At 35.9% G+C, this 17,835-nt stretch overlaps 1 protein-coding gene across 7 annotated transcripts in view; it reads right to left on the minus strand.

The window, feature by feature from the left end:
* The window catches only part of LOC150104805 (TBC domain-containing protein kinase-like protein), a 559,840-nt gene that overhangs the window by 348,874 nt on the left and 193,131 nt on the right, over positions 1-17,835 (minus strand). For all 7 annotated transcript variants that reach the window (XM_090395364.1, XM_090395368.1, XM_090395367.1 and 4 more), the window contains exon 10: positions 17,600-17,748. In XM_090395364.1, the coding sequence (XP_090251490.1) occupies positions 17,600-17,748 (149 nt within the window). The remainder of the gene's footprint in view (positions 1-17,599; positions 17,749-17,835) is intronic.

Below are 17,835 nucleotides of genomic sequence, written 5' to 3' on the forward strand. Positions count from 1 at the left end.
GAAAAACGGTAAAATGTCACTCTTATAATTATATGAGATGTTATAATGGCAAAAATAGTAAGAAAAAAGTCATTTGCAGTTTCTCTTCAAAACACAAAGAATGAACATTGTAAATTCAGCCAGTGGAAAAGAAAATACTACATATTTTTCTCCTGTTATCTGATTTTTTTTTCTTATAGTTCAAAGAAGAAATCACTGCATATAACATGAAGTCTGCAGGAGGGAAAAAATCTGGAAATTGGTTACATTATAACGAATAGAGAAATCATGTCAGAAAAATTATTCACGTATGATTCTAATCTCAGCAGACATAATATAGCATATTATTTCAGCAGACAGTAGAACATTTTCTTCAAGATTACATATCTAAAGTAACTGAACCTTTGCTACTATTTTACACTAAAATGAATGGGTATGTTCCCCAAGTAATTTACGTTTGTAACAGCTGTCTTGCGAACGATTTATGAAATAAATTATCTGAAATATCCGCAGATTGCTTAGGTCTATATCCCCCCCCCCAAAAAAAAAGAAGATTATGAAACGCATATGCACCTTTTCTTTGAAAATAATTCAAATCCTCTTTTTCAAGATAATTGTATGATTTAATTTCTAATTTTTGATAATAAAAGTGAAACTGATCATTATAAATTAAGCAATTATTTTGGCATAAATAATGTATAAGCATGTAAACGAAATATCAGTATTTCTGTTAGAATATAGGTAATCAACATTCGAAAAGGAAACAAGACATTCTTGACATATTCTGCACTACAGCCTGGGGCACTTTATTGTTCTCCCCTTTCTTCTCAATAGCACTGAGAGTAATAAGCCTTCAACTTTTCCTCCAGATAAGAGGAGATTACCAAGTATTTGGAAGACGTAGATTATTTCAGAAATAGCTTCCAGCAGCAGAAGTAATATTTAGATTTTTTTAAAGAAAAACAAACAAAAATAATACTACTGAACTTTCTTTTGTGTGGTATGCATATAAACAATTTTGCATGGTGAAAATATAGCATATTATTTCTAAAATTTCACATAATTTCAGCGGGCAGTAGAACAGCTGGTTTTAGATTGCAAATAAATAGAACAGAATTAGAAGTTTCACAATACAATCTGATTGCCGTATATCTTTTGTCAAAATGGTAAAATGAAGTAATTGATTTTGAATGCTGTCTAGAAAAGTTTTCAAACCTGTGAGTTCTAAGAGAGGATGAGGGGGGGGGGGGGAAAGCATTAGAAAATCTTCAAAATGAAAAAGAATTTTGAATCATTCCGTATATGATATTTTTCCCATTATATTTTCAACATATCTACGAGGATGTGCACTAGATATTATCGTAATATGCATAATACAAATAAATAAATAAATAAATGACGAAGGCGAAGAATCACTGCTAAAATATCATTGGATATAAATTTGTGATACCAAAAAGACACACAATCGGAAACCGAGTAATGCAATGTAGCATTTTAACATTTTTTTTTCTTTTGTCTTTATGAATAACAAAAAATCGTTTCTAAAACTGAAATGTGATGATCCATCTAATGCTATTTCGCTAGAAACGAAAGAAAAAGGACATATTTATTTCAAGAAATATTGTTTAAAAATATAAATATTTGACATAATATTTTCAAATAAAACATTTGAAAATTCTGAAATTCGAAAAAAAATTATTCAATTATTATACGTAAAGTGAAAGATCAATCAGTGCAACTCTTCCAGTGCACTGATTTGTAGAATTACCAAGTATTTATAAGACGTAGATTATTTCAGAAATAGCTTCCAGCAGCAGAAGTAATATTTAGATTTTTTTAAAAGAAAAACAAACACAAATAATTCTACTGAACTTTCTTTTGTGTGGTATGCATATAAACAATTTTGCATGGTGAAAATATAGCATATTATTTCTAAAATTTCACATAATTTCAGCGGGCAATAGAACAGCTGGTTTTAGATTGCAAATAAATAGAACAGATTTAGAAGCTTCACGATACAATCTGATTGCCGTATATCTTTTGTCAAAATGGTATCTTTTGTCAAAATGGTAAAATTAAGTAACTGATTTTGAATGCTGTCTAGAAAAGCTTTCAAACCTGTATAGAAATTTAGAGTAGTTATGCAATTCAGTTCCAGGAGAGAATAAGGAGGGGGGGGGGGGGAAGCATTAGAAAATCTTCAAAATGAGCAAAAATGTTGAATCATTCCATATATGATATTTTTCACATTATATTTTCAACATATCTACGAGGTTATGCACTAGATATTATCGTAATATGCATAATACAAATAAATAAATAAATGACGAAGGGGAAGAATCACTGCTAAAAATATCATTGGATATAAATTTTTGATACCAAAAAGACAATCGGAAACCGAGTAAGGCAATTTAGCATTTTGACATTTTTTTTTGTTTTGTCTTTATGAATAACAAAACATCGTTTCTAAATCTGAAATGTGATGATCCATATAATGCTATTTCGCTAGAAACGAAAGAAAATGGACATATTCATTTCAATAAATATTATTTAAAAATATAAATATTTGACATAATATTTTCAAAGCAAACATTTGACAATTTTAAAATTCGAAAAAAATTATTCAATTATTATACTTAAAGTGAAAGAACAATCAGTGCATCTCTTCCGGTGCACTGATTTGTAGAATAAAATACACCAAATTCACTATCACTAAATAGATTCGTTACAAAAGCTGATCAGTGGGCATTTCTGGATTGATTTTTTTTTCGCATATGTGAAATTGGTTTCAATTTTTGGGAAGAGACACAATAAATCATTTTAGAGGCAAGAAAGGTCAAATAACTTAGGACAGTAAATGAAATTCTAAGCAACACAATAGACGTAAAGACAGGGGGAGGGGACACAAAGGTCACTCAGCAAAAGTTAATCCACTAATGCTATAGAATAGCTGTAACGAGATTAACGGCGGAGAAAGGTAATGGCATGATAAAAGGTAGAATGCCAACGAAGTTTTGATCCATGAAAAAAGCTAGGGAGAGCTGAATATATCATCCACACCGGCCGGTTGGGAGGTTAAGTCTCAACACACAGATACTAATCATTCATGGTGAAGAAATAGCACATAAAGCAAGACAATACGTAAGCTGAAACTACATTTACTTAGGCAATTAAATCGGCTGGGCTTCTAAAAAGATATCAGGATACAAGAGTGATACCTAACTGTATCAAACTAAAAATCAAATTCCAGTCAAAAAAAGCCCTCTATACATACAAATTTACCAGTCTTGCACTACTACAAGAACAGATCACTACAATGAGCACCAGCTACTCTGCAACAAATGCCACCATCAGCTCGTTACAGTCTGAGAGCTCAGCGATCCTCAACTTTGTTCCATTCTCTTGGACATCTCAGAAGCATCTGCATAAAAAAAGAATTTCTAAAAATAAAAAATAAGCACATCAAATCTATATCTCAACTGAAAATTCAACTGCTCCATATAGTACAGTACTGAATCTATCTTCAAAAAGTCTCAATGTAAATGCCATCAGTGCACTGATGCCTGAGCCACCATTTTGCCATCGCACTGAAAGAAATGCCATTGCTAGACCTAATGCAAAACACAGAACATGGAATATGTCACTTAGCTCTGGAAATAGCAAACAACATCAGACTTGATATTGTGTTCAGGAGTGACAAGGAGAATAAAATGGGGGGGAGGAGTGTTACTGATGATAGCTGATGAGCTACAGCCAAAGAGAATAGAAGTTGAATTGCAGGATGGAGAAAAGAGCACATTTGAGGCCATTTGGTGTGAGATTGAGGCTAGCATAACAAAATATACAATTGGGTGCTTCTATAGACAGGTGATGGAATAGATGGTGGAGATAGTATGCATAAGCAAATAGAAGAAATGAGTGGAAGGAGGGTAATTATTATGGGAGATTTCAACTATGGTAACATTGATTGGAAGGAGGAGAGGACACATGGGAGGAAGGAATTGGATTTTATGCGGTTATAAAGGGATAACTATCTGCGACAGCATGTAATGGAAAATACTAGGGGTCAGAGAGTGCTTGACCTAGTAATTGCATCTGAGGATCTGACTGTAACGAATATGACCACATTGCCACAAATTGGTGAGTGTGACCATAGGGTCTTGACTTGGGAGGTGGCTAAAGGTGTGGAATTTACAATTACGACAGGGTACATGTGGAATTATCGGGCTGGTAAGTATGACAAGCTTAGGAGTTTGATTAGTTCAGTGCCATGGCATGTAAAACTGCAAGGGTTGTTGCAGTTTTACATGCCATGTTGATAGTGCATGGGAGGCGGTTAGGAAGTGTTTGCATGAGACAATGGCTGACTGTATACCTAGAGTCCGAATAATAAATCAAGTAGGGGTTAAATGGATGAATAACACCATTAAGCTTGAGCTGCAAAAAAAAAAAAAAAAAAAAAGAAACAACTATGGAGGGAATTTAAGGAGAAAGGTGACCAGCAGGCACATGAACAGTATAAGGCACAGGCCCGAAGGGTAATGAGTGTGGTAAGAAAAGCAAAAACGGATTATGAAAGAACATTAGCCATGCAGGCTAAAGAGAATCCCAAACAGTTTTTTTGATATGTTGCAAGTAAAAGAAAAAATGTATATGGAAGAATGATTTTAAAGAATGCCGATGGTAGGGAGGTAACCGAATCAGTTGATATAGTTGAATTACTGAGCGAGCACTTTGCAAGAATATATCATCCAGGTGGCGACATTGCAGGAATGAATGAACCAATAGATTATACGGGAATTGTGGTGAATGAAGTGGAGGTGAGTAGTCTATTACAAAACCTCAATGTCAATACATCTGTGGGATTGGGATTGGATGGTATACCAGCTCGTGTCGTAGGAATACATTGCAGGAATGAATGAACCAATAGATTATACGGGAATTGTGGTGAATGAAGTGGAGGTGAGTAGTCTATTACAAAACCTCAATGTCAATACATCTGTGAGATTGGGATTGGATGGTATACCAGCTCGTGTCGTAAGTGAAGCAACTAAAGAATTGTCAGTGCCCTTGACCATTTTGTTTCATTTGAGTCTCAGGTCTGGGTTAGTCCCGAGGGGAGTGGAAAGAGGGGGGGAATAGGAGAGAGGGGAAAATTGAAACCTCCTTTATGCAGTTCCACTGCATAAAGGAGGTTCCAAGACTGCTGTTGTAAATTACTGACCGATTAGCATATCAGGAATTGTTGTCAAGGTCTTGGAGAAATTAGTCAAGAGAAAAATACAGGATTTGATAGATGAAAATGGGATACTGTATGGGGGACAACATGGTTTTGTGAAGGGTAGATCATGCCTCAGTAACCTGCTCACGTTTTATAACACGGTGATGGTTGAACTGGATAAGGGTAATGGATTTACAGTGATTCTATTGGACCTTGCTAAGCCCTTTGACAGGATACCACACGGAATTCTAATCAGTAAACTGTAGCATGTGGGGATGGATTTGGGGTTGGTAAGATGGATAGGAGGGTGGTTGATGGAGAGATATCAGAGAGTGGATTATTCAGGAGTAGATTCCAAAAGATGGCTTGTGACTAGTGGTGTGCCACAGGGTTCTGTTCTTGTGGCACTACTTTTTAATTTGTTCATTAACGATATAGAAAAGGATCTGAGAGGAAGTGTTCATTTGTTTGCTGATGATGCAAATTGGGTAGAGCAATAGTGAATGCACAGGATGTCAAAATTTTACAGGATGATTTGGATAGTTTGGAGGACTGGGCTAGGAAAAAATGGATGTCAATTTAATGTGCAAAGTGTAAGGTTATGCACTTTGGGGTGGAAAGAATAGCAGCAGTATATTGCATTGGTGGAACTGTACTCCAGGAGATTGATGAGGCCAGGGATTTGGGAGTGTTGGTGGATAGGGAGTTGAAGTTTAGGGGGCACATCGCAAAAGTGGCTAAATCAGCTCATCAAATCACTCGGTTGCTGAAAAATACTTTAACAAGCAGAGACAAACAAGTTAATGTTCCTCTGTATCGAGCCTTGATAAGACCCCATCTAGACTACTGTGCCTAGATATGGGTGCCAGGTGGAGATGGGGAGGAGGTGGAGAGGATCCAGAGACGAGTGACCAAGATGATAGCAGGTCTATGGAATGAATCCTATGAGAACAGGTTGAAGATTTGTTGGTTGCAAAAATTGGTTGATAGGCAGAAAAGGGACAATATGATTGAGACATTCAAATTACTGAAGGGTTTCTATAAGATTAATTCAGAAGATATTTTTGAGAATAGGACTGGTGGTGGGAGGACTAGGGGCCATACATGGAAGCTGGGCAAGAATGTGGTTAGCAAGGGTGTTAGAGCTAGGTTTTTTACTTGGAGAGTGGTGAATGAGTGGAATAAGCTGCCAGAGTCTGTTGTGGGTGCTATGACTGTGAATGAGTTCAAGGCGAGGTATGATAGATACTGCGTGAATGTCGAATAGTTGTGATGGACATGATATTTAGGGCCTCCCTCGATGAGTCTGTCGACTCCTTGGAGTTGCCCGAAATAATAATAATAATATCACCAATATCCTCTCCCAGTTGTCACCTCCAAAATGTAATCAACCTTCTAGTCAACTCACGGCTCTCAGAAAGTTAGGGAAAGATAAGAGTATTGTCATCACCACAGGGTAATGTCACAGAATATAATTGAAAAATGGATATTATTCTCTGAATTCACGCTATCTACATCCCACTAAATCATGATCCTACAAAAAAAGAAAGAAAAAAAAGAAAAAGAAATTTAAAATATTAAAAAACTTATTTAAAAAACTATCTTCCTGGCAGCTGGACATTACAAAAAAAAAGTCAAGAACTTCAGTTCTCATCCCCCCTCCAGATATATAGTTTACCTAAAATCCACAAACTTAATTCCCCCTAAGAACTATAGTAGATGTCACTGATGTTCCATGCTATTAATTGTCAAAACAGCTGACAAACTCTCTTACCCAAAATCAATGGACTTACCACATCCTATATAAAAAAACTCTACCCCTTTTAAAACCTTGATTGAAAATTTAACTTGAAATAATACAAATATATTGGTAAGCTTTGACATCACCTCACTGGTTACCAATTTATATTTCTTGGAAGAAGAAAATTTACAAACAGAGAGAGGGAACTGCTATGGGTTCCCCCCCCCCTGCCCCTCTTGACAAGTTTTACATGGAAAATTTTGAAAAATGAGCCATAGACTCGGCTTTCGCAAACCTTCTATCTGGCTAAGATACCTAGATGATATGTTCACTAGGAAGGAGTCTAATGTACCCGGACACATTAGACTCCTTCCTCAGTCACCTCAATGGTCTACATCCAAGAATCCAGTTTACAATGGAAAAGGAAAATAACAATAGTTTACCCTTCCTAGACACCTTAGTATCATACCTTCTGAATAGTAACCTATCCTTCACCGTATATAGAAAACCCACTCACACAGACAGACAGACACATTCGCAAACTTTCCCATCACCACTCATCTCGACAACATGGCATCATTAAAACTCTAACCAACAGAGCCTATAATCCTTGTTATAGCCTATCCAATGGCTACTGTGATTACAGAATTTAAAAAAAAAATAATCAGTGCCTCCCCAATTCCTCAGCTATCTCTTCAAAAGGATTTCAGAAATGCCATCCAATCTCCTACGTCCATGGCACATCAGAAAAAATAGCCAGGTCTTTAAAAAAGTACAATTTCTACACAACTTTTAAGCCCCACTGGAAACTTGCTACTTATCTACCATTGGAAACTTATCTGCTCTACCAAAGATCAGTTCCCTCCTCTCTCAGTGCCTGGAGTATATAAAGTACCCTGCAAGTTTGCTCACTTCAGACAGACAGGGTAGATCAGCCACTATCCATTTAGATGAACACAAATCTTACATCTACAATCATGACTATGGTCAATCTGGCCTTGCAGACCATTTATTGGACACAACTCAGAGAATCTTCTGGAAAAAACCACCATGCCCCACCATAGTAAATTTAAAAAAGAAAGACTGTTTTTTGAATCCGCAAAGGCACTCAGAAATCAGCCTAATTTAAACAAATATGGATGCATAAAACTTCCCAAAATTTAGGAAAACAATAATCATCAGAACTACCAGTTTATATCCTAGGCTACCTACAAACATCCATAGAGGGTGCACCACCTAGATAGGACTTCAGAGTCACCCGCATGTTTCGTTAAGTATCGTGTTGTCTTTGCGTGTGTATTACAAGTGTTATTTGTACTCCCTGAAGACCTCTCAGTGACTGGTATGAAATATTGTAATCATTAAAATTAGTTTTTAATCCTTTTCTAGTGCTGTCAATATTCCATTAAACCTCCAACATGATCTCACATCATGAAGGAATGGGAATTTCACCATGCCACCATTTTATTCCACCATTCTACCTTCAAACTTTGATGAACTAAGGGATAAAATTTACACAATATGTCCAGCAGATGCCCCAACCTAGTTTTACAAGTGACACAGAACCTTCGCATGCACTACGAAATCTTCTGGAAAAGGAAAATAACAATAGTTTACCCTTCCTAGACACCTTAGTCATCAGATATTTGACATCTGTCATCAATGCTTTATTTGACCAAGATTCCACCGATAGTTGTGGATGCACATATCATCATGTGTATACATGTATATTTCTTTGTTAATAAACCCATTTACTCCACAACATATATTGATGTAGTTATTCAGTACTGTTTTTTTGTTTTGTCTTGTATTTTGTGCCATACTGTAGCATCTATCCAGAACAACAGAAACCAGCTTTTATAGAGTCTTATTTCCTTTTATCTAAAAAAAAGGAAATAAGTCGACCATCAAATTTTCACCCTAATATTCTCACTTCAACACTCTCAAGAATAATCAAACAGTCAGTAATAACTATTTCACTACTTGGAGACCCACCAATTAATTAGTGATCACCAACATGGATTCTGTCACTTTAGTCCATAGCAGATTTTCTGGCTACTCTTATCTAGCTTTGGACATGACCAAAAGAAATGTTTGGAGAAACTCACAGTCACTCTTGATATTTCCAAGGCATTTGATCAAGTCTGCCATTGTAGTATTCTTACCAAGCTACCATTTTATGGTCACTATCCTATCCTACGTAAGTGGATTGTCAGCTTCCTCTCAGATAATTCACTGTGTATATCGTGATGGATGGTTTCTGCTCAGCAGATTTTTTCATCAATGCTGGAGCAGGGCTCTGTGCTTTAACCTGCACTCTTTCTGCTATACATCCATGACCCTCTCTCATTATCATCTAATCCCAATCATAGTTTTTCTGATGATGGTACCTCCACACATCTCCAGCTGCATATTTAGTTTATGCTCAATCATGGAATAAATGCAAAACAAAAATCAACAAATTCAAATCAAACTTCATTAAGGGCCAATATCAGAAACTCGTCTCTTGTCCAAATGGCAGCCATGTCTTCTGGTCCCTTACAAAGGCCACTGGATACAACTTCTGCTCACCTACACTTCCATCCCTCTCTCAGTCTAGATGACACCACTTACACTTAAAAATAAAGCTGACCTATCATCAGTCTTCTCCTCTGAATCCTGCACAGACAACCAAGGCAAACTGCCTTCTACTTTACAAGAAACTGAGAACCACATGATTTGAGTAATTTTTTTTTTTTTTTGGCTATGAAAAAGTTGTCAGAAGAATACTAAAACAATGTAGAGACTAAAAAGTTTTCCAGTCCTGATGGCATCTCTCCAGTTGTACTCAGACATTATGCTCCAGAGCTAACATCTGTTCTATATCATCTCTACAATCTTTTATACTCAACTAGCATTTACCCAACTGCAAGGAAGCAAGCATACATCCAACCTATTCCAAACAAAATGGAGATAAAAGTCTGCTATAAAACTACCATTCTAATGTCACCTAAATCCTATCCAAAATAATGATTATTAAATGAGAACTCCAGGGAGTCAAGGTAGTGAGTGCACACTAGATGCACTCACTACCCTTAAGGACAAATTATTCCACTCACTCACTGCTCTCTAGAAGAAAAACCTAGCTCTTACTTTACTTTTCTTGACTATAAACAAACTTAACTTCCATGGATCCCCTTCTCCAACTTTCCAATACCTAGAAGCCTACCACTTATTCAATGATCACCAGAATAGATTCTGCTGAACTAAATCAACAGCAGCCCTCTTAGCCTACCTCACCCACCACTGAACACATTACATGGAAAGGTCTGGAAAAACATACTATTGGTCTAGACATTTCCAGAGCATCTGATTGTGCCTGGTATTGAAACCTACTCAGTAAACCGCCATCCTAAGCAATTGGGTAGCACGTTTTCTCTCTAGTCATTCAATTCACGTCATTGAGAAGGCTTGCTCTCTTCAAGCTTTGCCAATACAAGAGTGCCTTGGGCTTTGTTCAATCACCTATCTTCTTTCTCCTACACATAAATGACAATCCAATTCATAACTTTCCTGATAACAAAACTCTCTATTCATCTCACATATTTGACAAACCATGCAGTGCTCAGACATCCTAAGCTTCAAGATCATCTGCAACCATTACCTTAAACAATATCACTATACCATCCTTCAATGAGGCAAGGACAACCTGGTCAATGCCATCAAAATGCAGTCTTGCCTTTTATCTTGCAAAATGGATCTCAGCTAACTTATCCTTACCCACAGTACATAAACTGCCAGATAGGATCATATCTCTCTTCCTGGCTGATATTTATCTCCAGCCTCTCCTAGTACACATTGCATCAACAGCTCCTCATTTGTTAAAAAACAGGAATTATTTTTTTTCTGCTCTAGATATGTTTCATCCATGAAGCTACTAATAAAAATCCCAAATCTGCATGTTCTTAGAATACTGTTCACCTATATGGGTGGTGAACCTAAAACCTCCTTAAAAATTATTGACACTGTCTTGCAATTCAACTGACAGATGGTTCATCTCTCACTTCAATCGCTATTTGACTGATGCACTCTTTCAGCTCTGTGTCTTTTCTACAGGTACTTCCATGTACATTGTTCCACTGAACTACCAACCATCAACTACATAACATTCCTTTCCAGTACAACTGCAAACACACCAAATATGCTTCTTCTCTTTTATTCCATTGACCTTTGTCCACTTGAAGTTCCATCCTTGAGGAAAAACATCAATAGATTTCTTCATTCTCAATTCTCACCTGCACCCCATACATGACACTGATGCACCACGGACTCTTCTACCTCTCATGACTGTGATCAATAAAAAAAAAAAATCACAAGATTCACTGTGTGTGTGTGGGAGGCCCATCTTAAACAAATACAAATTTTATCATACCACTGCTTAAACTTATTTGCTGTCTTCATTCTCACCACACTATTAGACAATGCATTTCATAGCCCAATCACCCTCATCCCCCCCCCATACAAAAAATACCATTTTTCCTCCTCTTGCTTACTTACCACTTCCTTTTACAACTTATAGTGTAGTTACTTGTGCTAGCTCCTTTCTCTTGTTCTACCATATGAAAAATCTCTTTATTTTTGTTATCCACCACTGTACACCTTCTCCAAGATTACTCCATCCATTCAAATTGCCATAACCAGATCTGCACACTGTAATTCAGATATCTGATCAGAACTTTATACAATCAAATCACCACTCTTATCTCTGCTGTTGATTAATCTCAGTATTGCAGCAGTCCTTTGGGTTACCTTTACACTTTCATGATATCCTCTAGACTTCGAATTTGTACTGACCATCATTCCAAGATCCCTTGTCCCCTCCACCTCTGCTGGTATAGTTCCACTAATACTGGATGCAACCCCCCCCATCAGTGGATCAGAAATTTCAAGACCTTAGATTTAGTTGTATTTAAATAACATCCTCATTCATTTGCCCACTTGTTTAGCTTACTGAGAATTCCAAACAGCCAACTTCCAATCTAATTCTTACTTGATATCCCAACCCAGGTGCTGCAGCTTAAATATATACTTATTATGTGGCATCCTACCAAATGCCTTTGCAAAATCAAAAAAATTGGCAGCATATGCCTTTCCCTCATTAACTGTTCTTGTTTACTTTATTATAAAAGGCAGTTGGATTACCTTTAACAACAGTACTTGGTTAACAAATCCATGCTGACACACAGATAATATTACTCTTATCTGCCAATTTTTTAATATGATTTTTTTCTAATTTCTCCAAATCTTAACAATCAAAGAAGAAACTTTCAACCAAGTCAATGGAGCTGTCAGGTACTTAGCATATTCTCTTAAATATGTGGCAAAATCCCATCAAGTCCCAATGCCTTACTGACTTCTAGAGTATTTAGTACATTCTCATCATGCATTTCTAAACCTTCAATCCTTCCTATCCCTCTAGGAATAAAACTTGCTTTTCCAGACTGAAATATCCAATAAAGTGATCACTAAACAAATTGACAATGGTCACTTGATTTGAATAATTTCTCCATTTCCATTTAACAAGGTCATTCATTCACAATCATTTATCTTCCTAGTGCCCATATTCCTTACAATTATCCTTGTTAAATGGAAATTTTATCAAATAGAAATATTGGATAATAGAGCTTTTGGTATTCCAATTTGTCTCTCTTATCATGCTATTCACTTTCCTGGTGAATTGTATATTCCTCATTCAACTGTTCTCTACCTCCTCTCACTTGACACTTTTGTTTTCCAGAACCTCATTATTTTCATCTGAAGTTTTGATTTCATAAGTTATCCACTCTACACCAAATTATGTTATCTTTTTCACTTGAGATATACAACTTACCATTACTGCTAATAAATATTTCTCAATTAGCTCCCATCCACTGCTGATATCTCTCACTTCCAATTCCTCCATCCATGGAACCACTCCAAGCTGACTTCTAGGATCATTATAATCACCTGCCTTATAATTCCATATAACTTCCTTTCTCCCTAGATGCTTCTTCATGTCTGTATATTCTCCAGGTCAAGATTACATGGTCACTCTTACTAAGGCAAGGACAACATCTCAATTCAAATCTGATTCGAAACTTTTCATTTGCACATTCTCTCTCTCTCTCTCTACTACATGTTGTCTAAGACACTTCCTCCTCATCATCCTCTGTTTCCCATTTATAGCAACATTACTAAATATCCTGCTAGAGGGCAGGATATTTAGTAATGTTGAACATTACTAAGAACATTACTAAATATCCTGCTAGAGGGCAATGATTGAGCTATTATTGATGACAAGACAACAGGGGGGGGGGGGAATAAATATTATTAGGAATTTTATCATGAATTTATAGCAAATCTAGCCTAAGTCAGTCATGGTTGAATATGTGGAGCTTGCATTTTGAAATTTCTCAAGTCCGAAGTATTTTTTCTGATATATCGTGTCTGTGTTATCCCATTCAAATATTATTTAAAATAATGTAAAATGACATTTATTCATAACAATAGAAATATTACATCCATTACACAAAAGGAGAACAAACACACTTTGTGTGTGTGTGTGTGTCATTTTCAATTATCTCAGCATGTAATAAAATATAACTTCCATTGCATATTGAATAAATGTGGATTACTATACAGTTGAGCCTTAATAACGTGGAAGTTAGGGGCAATGACCTTCCACGTTGTTTGAAAATCAGTGTATAACTTTTGACTCCCCGAAAGACTTAACTACTAATAGCCTACTGGTGACCAGAAGCCTTACTGATAACATAAACAGCCGATTAACACATATTTTATATACTTATATATATATATATTTTTACAATAAAGTAAGCTAGAAAAAAAGAAAATGTTATTAAAGAAAATCATAAGGAAGTGAAAATACATTTACAGTACTGTATTTATCAAATCGTAAGTTTACATCATCTGTTTACAAGATGAATCATCTATCTGTCAGTACCTGCATCAATATTGACTTATATGATATAACACATTGTAGATGTTATACGTATTACTAACAAACTAGACATCAAAAATGAAAATGTAATGTGAAAATGGAATTCAGCTAGGGCGTCACCCGGTTAAACAAGGCCCCCGCTTTGTTTTCGCCAAGGAACCAGGGCGAACAGCGAAAAGTCAGCTACTGGAACAAATCTGAAAACAAACCCCAAATCAACATCACCAGAGTTACAGATCGGTACCATCAACATAAGAAGCCTAAAAGGCAAAGAAATGGAGCTAGCTGAGGAATTACATAAGTACCAGATCGACATAATAGGGGTGACTGAAACAAAAAAGACCAAAACTGGTGAGATCTTTCTGAGCAATAAATACAAAATGTTATATTCAGGGAATGACAATCAAGGAAAAGAAGGAGTAGCCATAATATTCAACACAAAGTACGAGGCTAATCTTCTTGAATGGCAGTCAGTCTCAAGTAGAGTAATGTGGGCAAATATGAGAATGGGGAACTGGACAATGAGACTTATTTGTGCCTATAGTCCCACAGAAGGTTCTATTAAGGTAGAAGTGGATGAATTTTTTGAGGCTTTAGAAAAAGCAACTGACACAATGAAAAAGGAAAGTTGGTCCTTGTTGGGTATCTAAATAGCAGAGTGGGAAATGATTGTGAGACATACAAAAATATTTTGAGAAAATTTGGAGAAAAGAGCAAAGCTAATAATAATGGCAAATATCTGTTGGATTTCTGCTCAGGACATGGACTGGTTATTACTAACACCATGTTCCAACATAAAAATGTGCACAAATTCACATGGAGAGAAGAGGCAAGGAATAAGAAAAGTCTCATTGACTATGTTATTGTTGATAGTAATGTTTTCTCCCTGGTGCAGGTCACCAGAGTGTACAGAGAATTTGAAATTGGAAGTGATCACTATTTAGTCTTGAGCAGGATAAAATTGATTTTCATATTGAAAAGAATAACATGTAAGAAAGTTTTAAAGCACATAAAAGTTGAGCAGCTCTCAGATGTGAACTGTAGACTGAAGTACAAAAGATCATTGAAGAAAAAATGAAAGGGTTTGAGAACAGGAATCAAACCTTGCAGATTCAGTGGCAAGCCGTGAAAAAAGTCCTGATTGATTCAGCTAGAGAGGTATGTGGTGAACTTGTCTGCAAGGATAGAAAAATTAGAACTCCATGGTGGACACAGGAAGTTAAAGAGGCAGTGAAGGAAAAGAAGAAAACATATCAAAAGTTCCTTGCAAATAAGTCAGCTTGTGTTAGAGAATACAGAGACAAATGCAAGAATGCTAAACACTGTGTAAAACTAGCTAAACAAAAGTCATGGGAGGACTTTGGCAAGAATATAGAAAATAAATATCAAGAAGGTGGCTAAATATTCTGGAGGTTGTTGAAGAAGCTTAGGAATGGAGGAAAGAGTGCTGTAAAAGGAGTTAGAGATGATAAAGGTGACATGAAAACAGGAGAAAAAGATATCCTTGAAGAATGGAGTAATTACTTTGAAAAACTGCTAAATGAAACAAGCAGTGATGACAGCACAGTGGTAAAAAACACTGACCAGGCATGGAGTCAGGAATATATATCCATACTTGAAGTAGAAAAAGCCATCAAAGGCTTGAAATGTGGAAAGGCAGCAGGAGTAGATGATATTCGACCAGAAATGCTGAAGAATGGTTGTATAAGAGTCTTACAGTAGCTGCACTGCATAGTTCGGAAAGCCTGGACAGAGGGACAAATTCCCGATGATTGGAGTGGAGCTCTCATAGTACCTATATATAAAAAAGGGAAATAAAACTGAATGTGAGAATTACAGAGGTATTTCCCTAAGGTTGAGAAGAATTGTGGAAGAAAAGCTTGGTGAAGAACAAGCTGGATTCAGGCCAAACAGAGGCTGTCAGGATCAGATTTTCACTTTACGACAAATAGTCGAGAAAGCATGGGAATATAACAGAGATCCGTATTTAAGTTTTGTCGATTTGGAAAAGGCATATGACAAAGTGCCAAGAGAGAAGCTATTCAATACGCTACAGTTATATGGTGTCAATGGGGCATTATATCAAGCAATACTTAGTCTTTATTTGAGTTGTAAGTCAGCAGTTAGAAATGAAGGAAGTACAGGAAGATGGTTTAATGTTAAATCTGGTGTGAGACAAGGATGTACATTATCCCCTCTGTTATTCATTATCTATATGGATCACATTATGAAGGAAAGTGGTATTAAACATGATATCAAAATTGGAGATGTTAATGTCAGCTCTTTGCTTTATGCGGATGATGTTATACTTCTAAATAAATCCGCTACAAGTATGTAAGATTCTCTGACTAAACTGAATAGCTGTTGTAATAGATATGGTATGAAGCTCAGCAATAAAAAGACAAAGATAATGAAAATAGGCAGAATCATTGAAAATGTCAACTGTGTTGTGAATGGAGAACCTGTGGAACAAGTGAAACATTTCAGCTACTTAGGCACAATTTTTACTGAAGATGGTAAATTAAATATAGAAATAGACAACAGAATCAGCAAAGCTGGTATGGTAGGAAGTCAATTGAATAAATTCATATGGAATAAGAGAGAAATTAGTCAGAACACTAAATTAGCTGTATACAAGACAGTGTTCAAACCAGTTTTAACTTATGGATCTGAGAGCTGGGTCAGAAGTAAAACACTTGACCAAAGACTAGAGATCGCAGATATGAGACTCTTGAGAAAGATTATAGGCGTGAACAGATGGCATCAATGGGAATATCATATTAAAAACGAGGATATTAGGAAAAAACTTGACATTGTCAACATCCAGGAATGTGTTAGTAGAGCTAATCTCAGGTGGTATGGTCACTTAAACAGAATGGGCAAAGAAAGATTAGCAAAACAAGTGTTCTCTGCTAGATTGGCAGCAAAACGACCCAGAGGAAGACCAAGGTATGGGTGGATTGATATGGTACATGCCTTAGACGATAGAAATATAAGATCTGATAATGTTGGAGTCTTGACAAGTAACAGACTGATTTGGAGGAAAATTGTAGATAGGAAGTTAGTAATGATGTAATTTTTTTCATGTAGTACTATCATATCCTGTACACCCCTTGAGGGTATATGACAGGAATTTGATGATGATGATAGTGCAATCGATATGATTGCTTTGCAGTAGCTTAGCCTGCACACTATTGAATGAATCATTATAAAACATTTTATTTTATGCTAATTAATTAATTTTACTAATTAATAACAGTTACTTTTATGCAATTATGATTTAAAACTGCATATTTACATTTGTTTACATTTCTCTCAACTGCAAATGGCCATGTATGGTCTATAAGTTTGTTTGCATAAGTTTTGATAAATTTTAACTTTTTATAATAGATTTGTGCATATTTTATGGTAATAAATAAAATATACTAGCATCTACATATATTTTATGCATTCATGACATATCTAACTTTTTCTTGATTATTTCCGAAATTATAGACTATGCCTTTCCTTTGTAAGTTTCTTTAAATTGTCAAAAATCTCCAAAAAATTTTCCAATATATTTATTCATAAAAAACAGCATATAAATGGATCCGTGCCTGTTCAAACCAGTGTTCTTCAAGGGTCAGCTGTAATTAATAATTGTTCATAATAATTAAGCTAATTTTTATCATTAACTTACTAATAATGGGAGGAGATTTTGGTAGCTCCAGATTAACACATCGAAGTTCTGTAGATAAAAAAGTATCAGGTACCATCAAAGCCCTATGCGATTTATTCCAGCCATGTTCCTTAAACAAGTTGTACTCTAATAGTTCTTCTACATCAGGCCTAACAATGGAGGAAACAAATGTGTTTCACTAAATTTCTTCTTATCAGAATATTTTAATTATTTATTAAAAGCAGGGCATTTTTTTT

Source organism: Typopeltis vanoorti, chromosome 7 (genome assembly GCF_054136105.1).
Source record: "Typopeltis vanoorti isolate ZY-2024b chromosome 7, IOZ_Tvanoo_1.0, whole genome shotgun sequence".
Classification (NCBI taxonomy): Eukaryota; Metazoa; Arthropoda; class Arachnida; order Uropygi; family Thelyphonidae; genus Typopeltis; species Typopeltis vanoorti.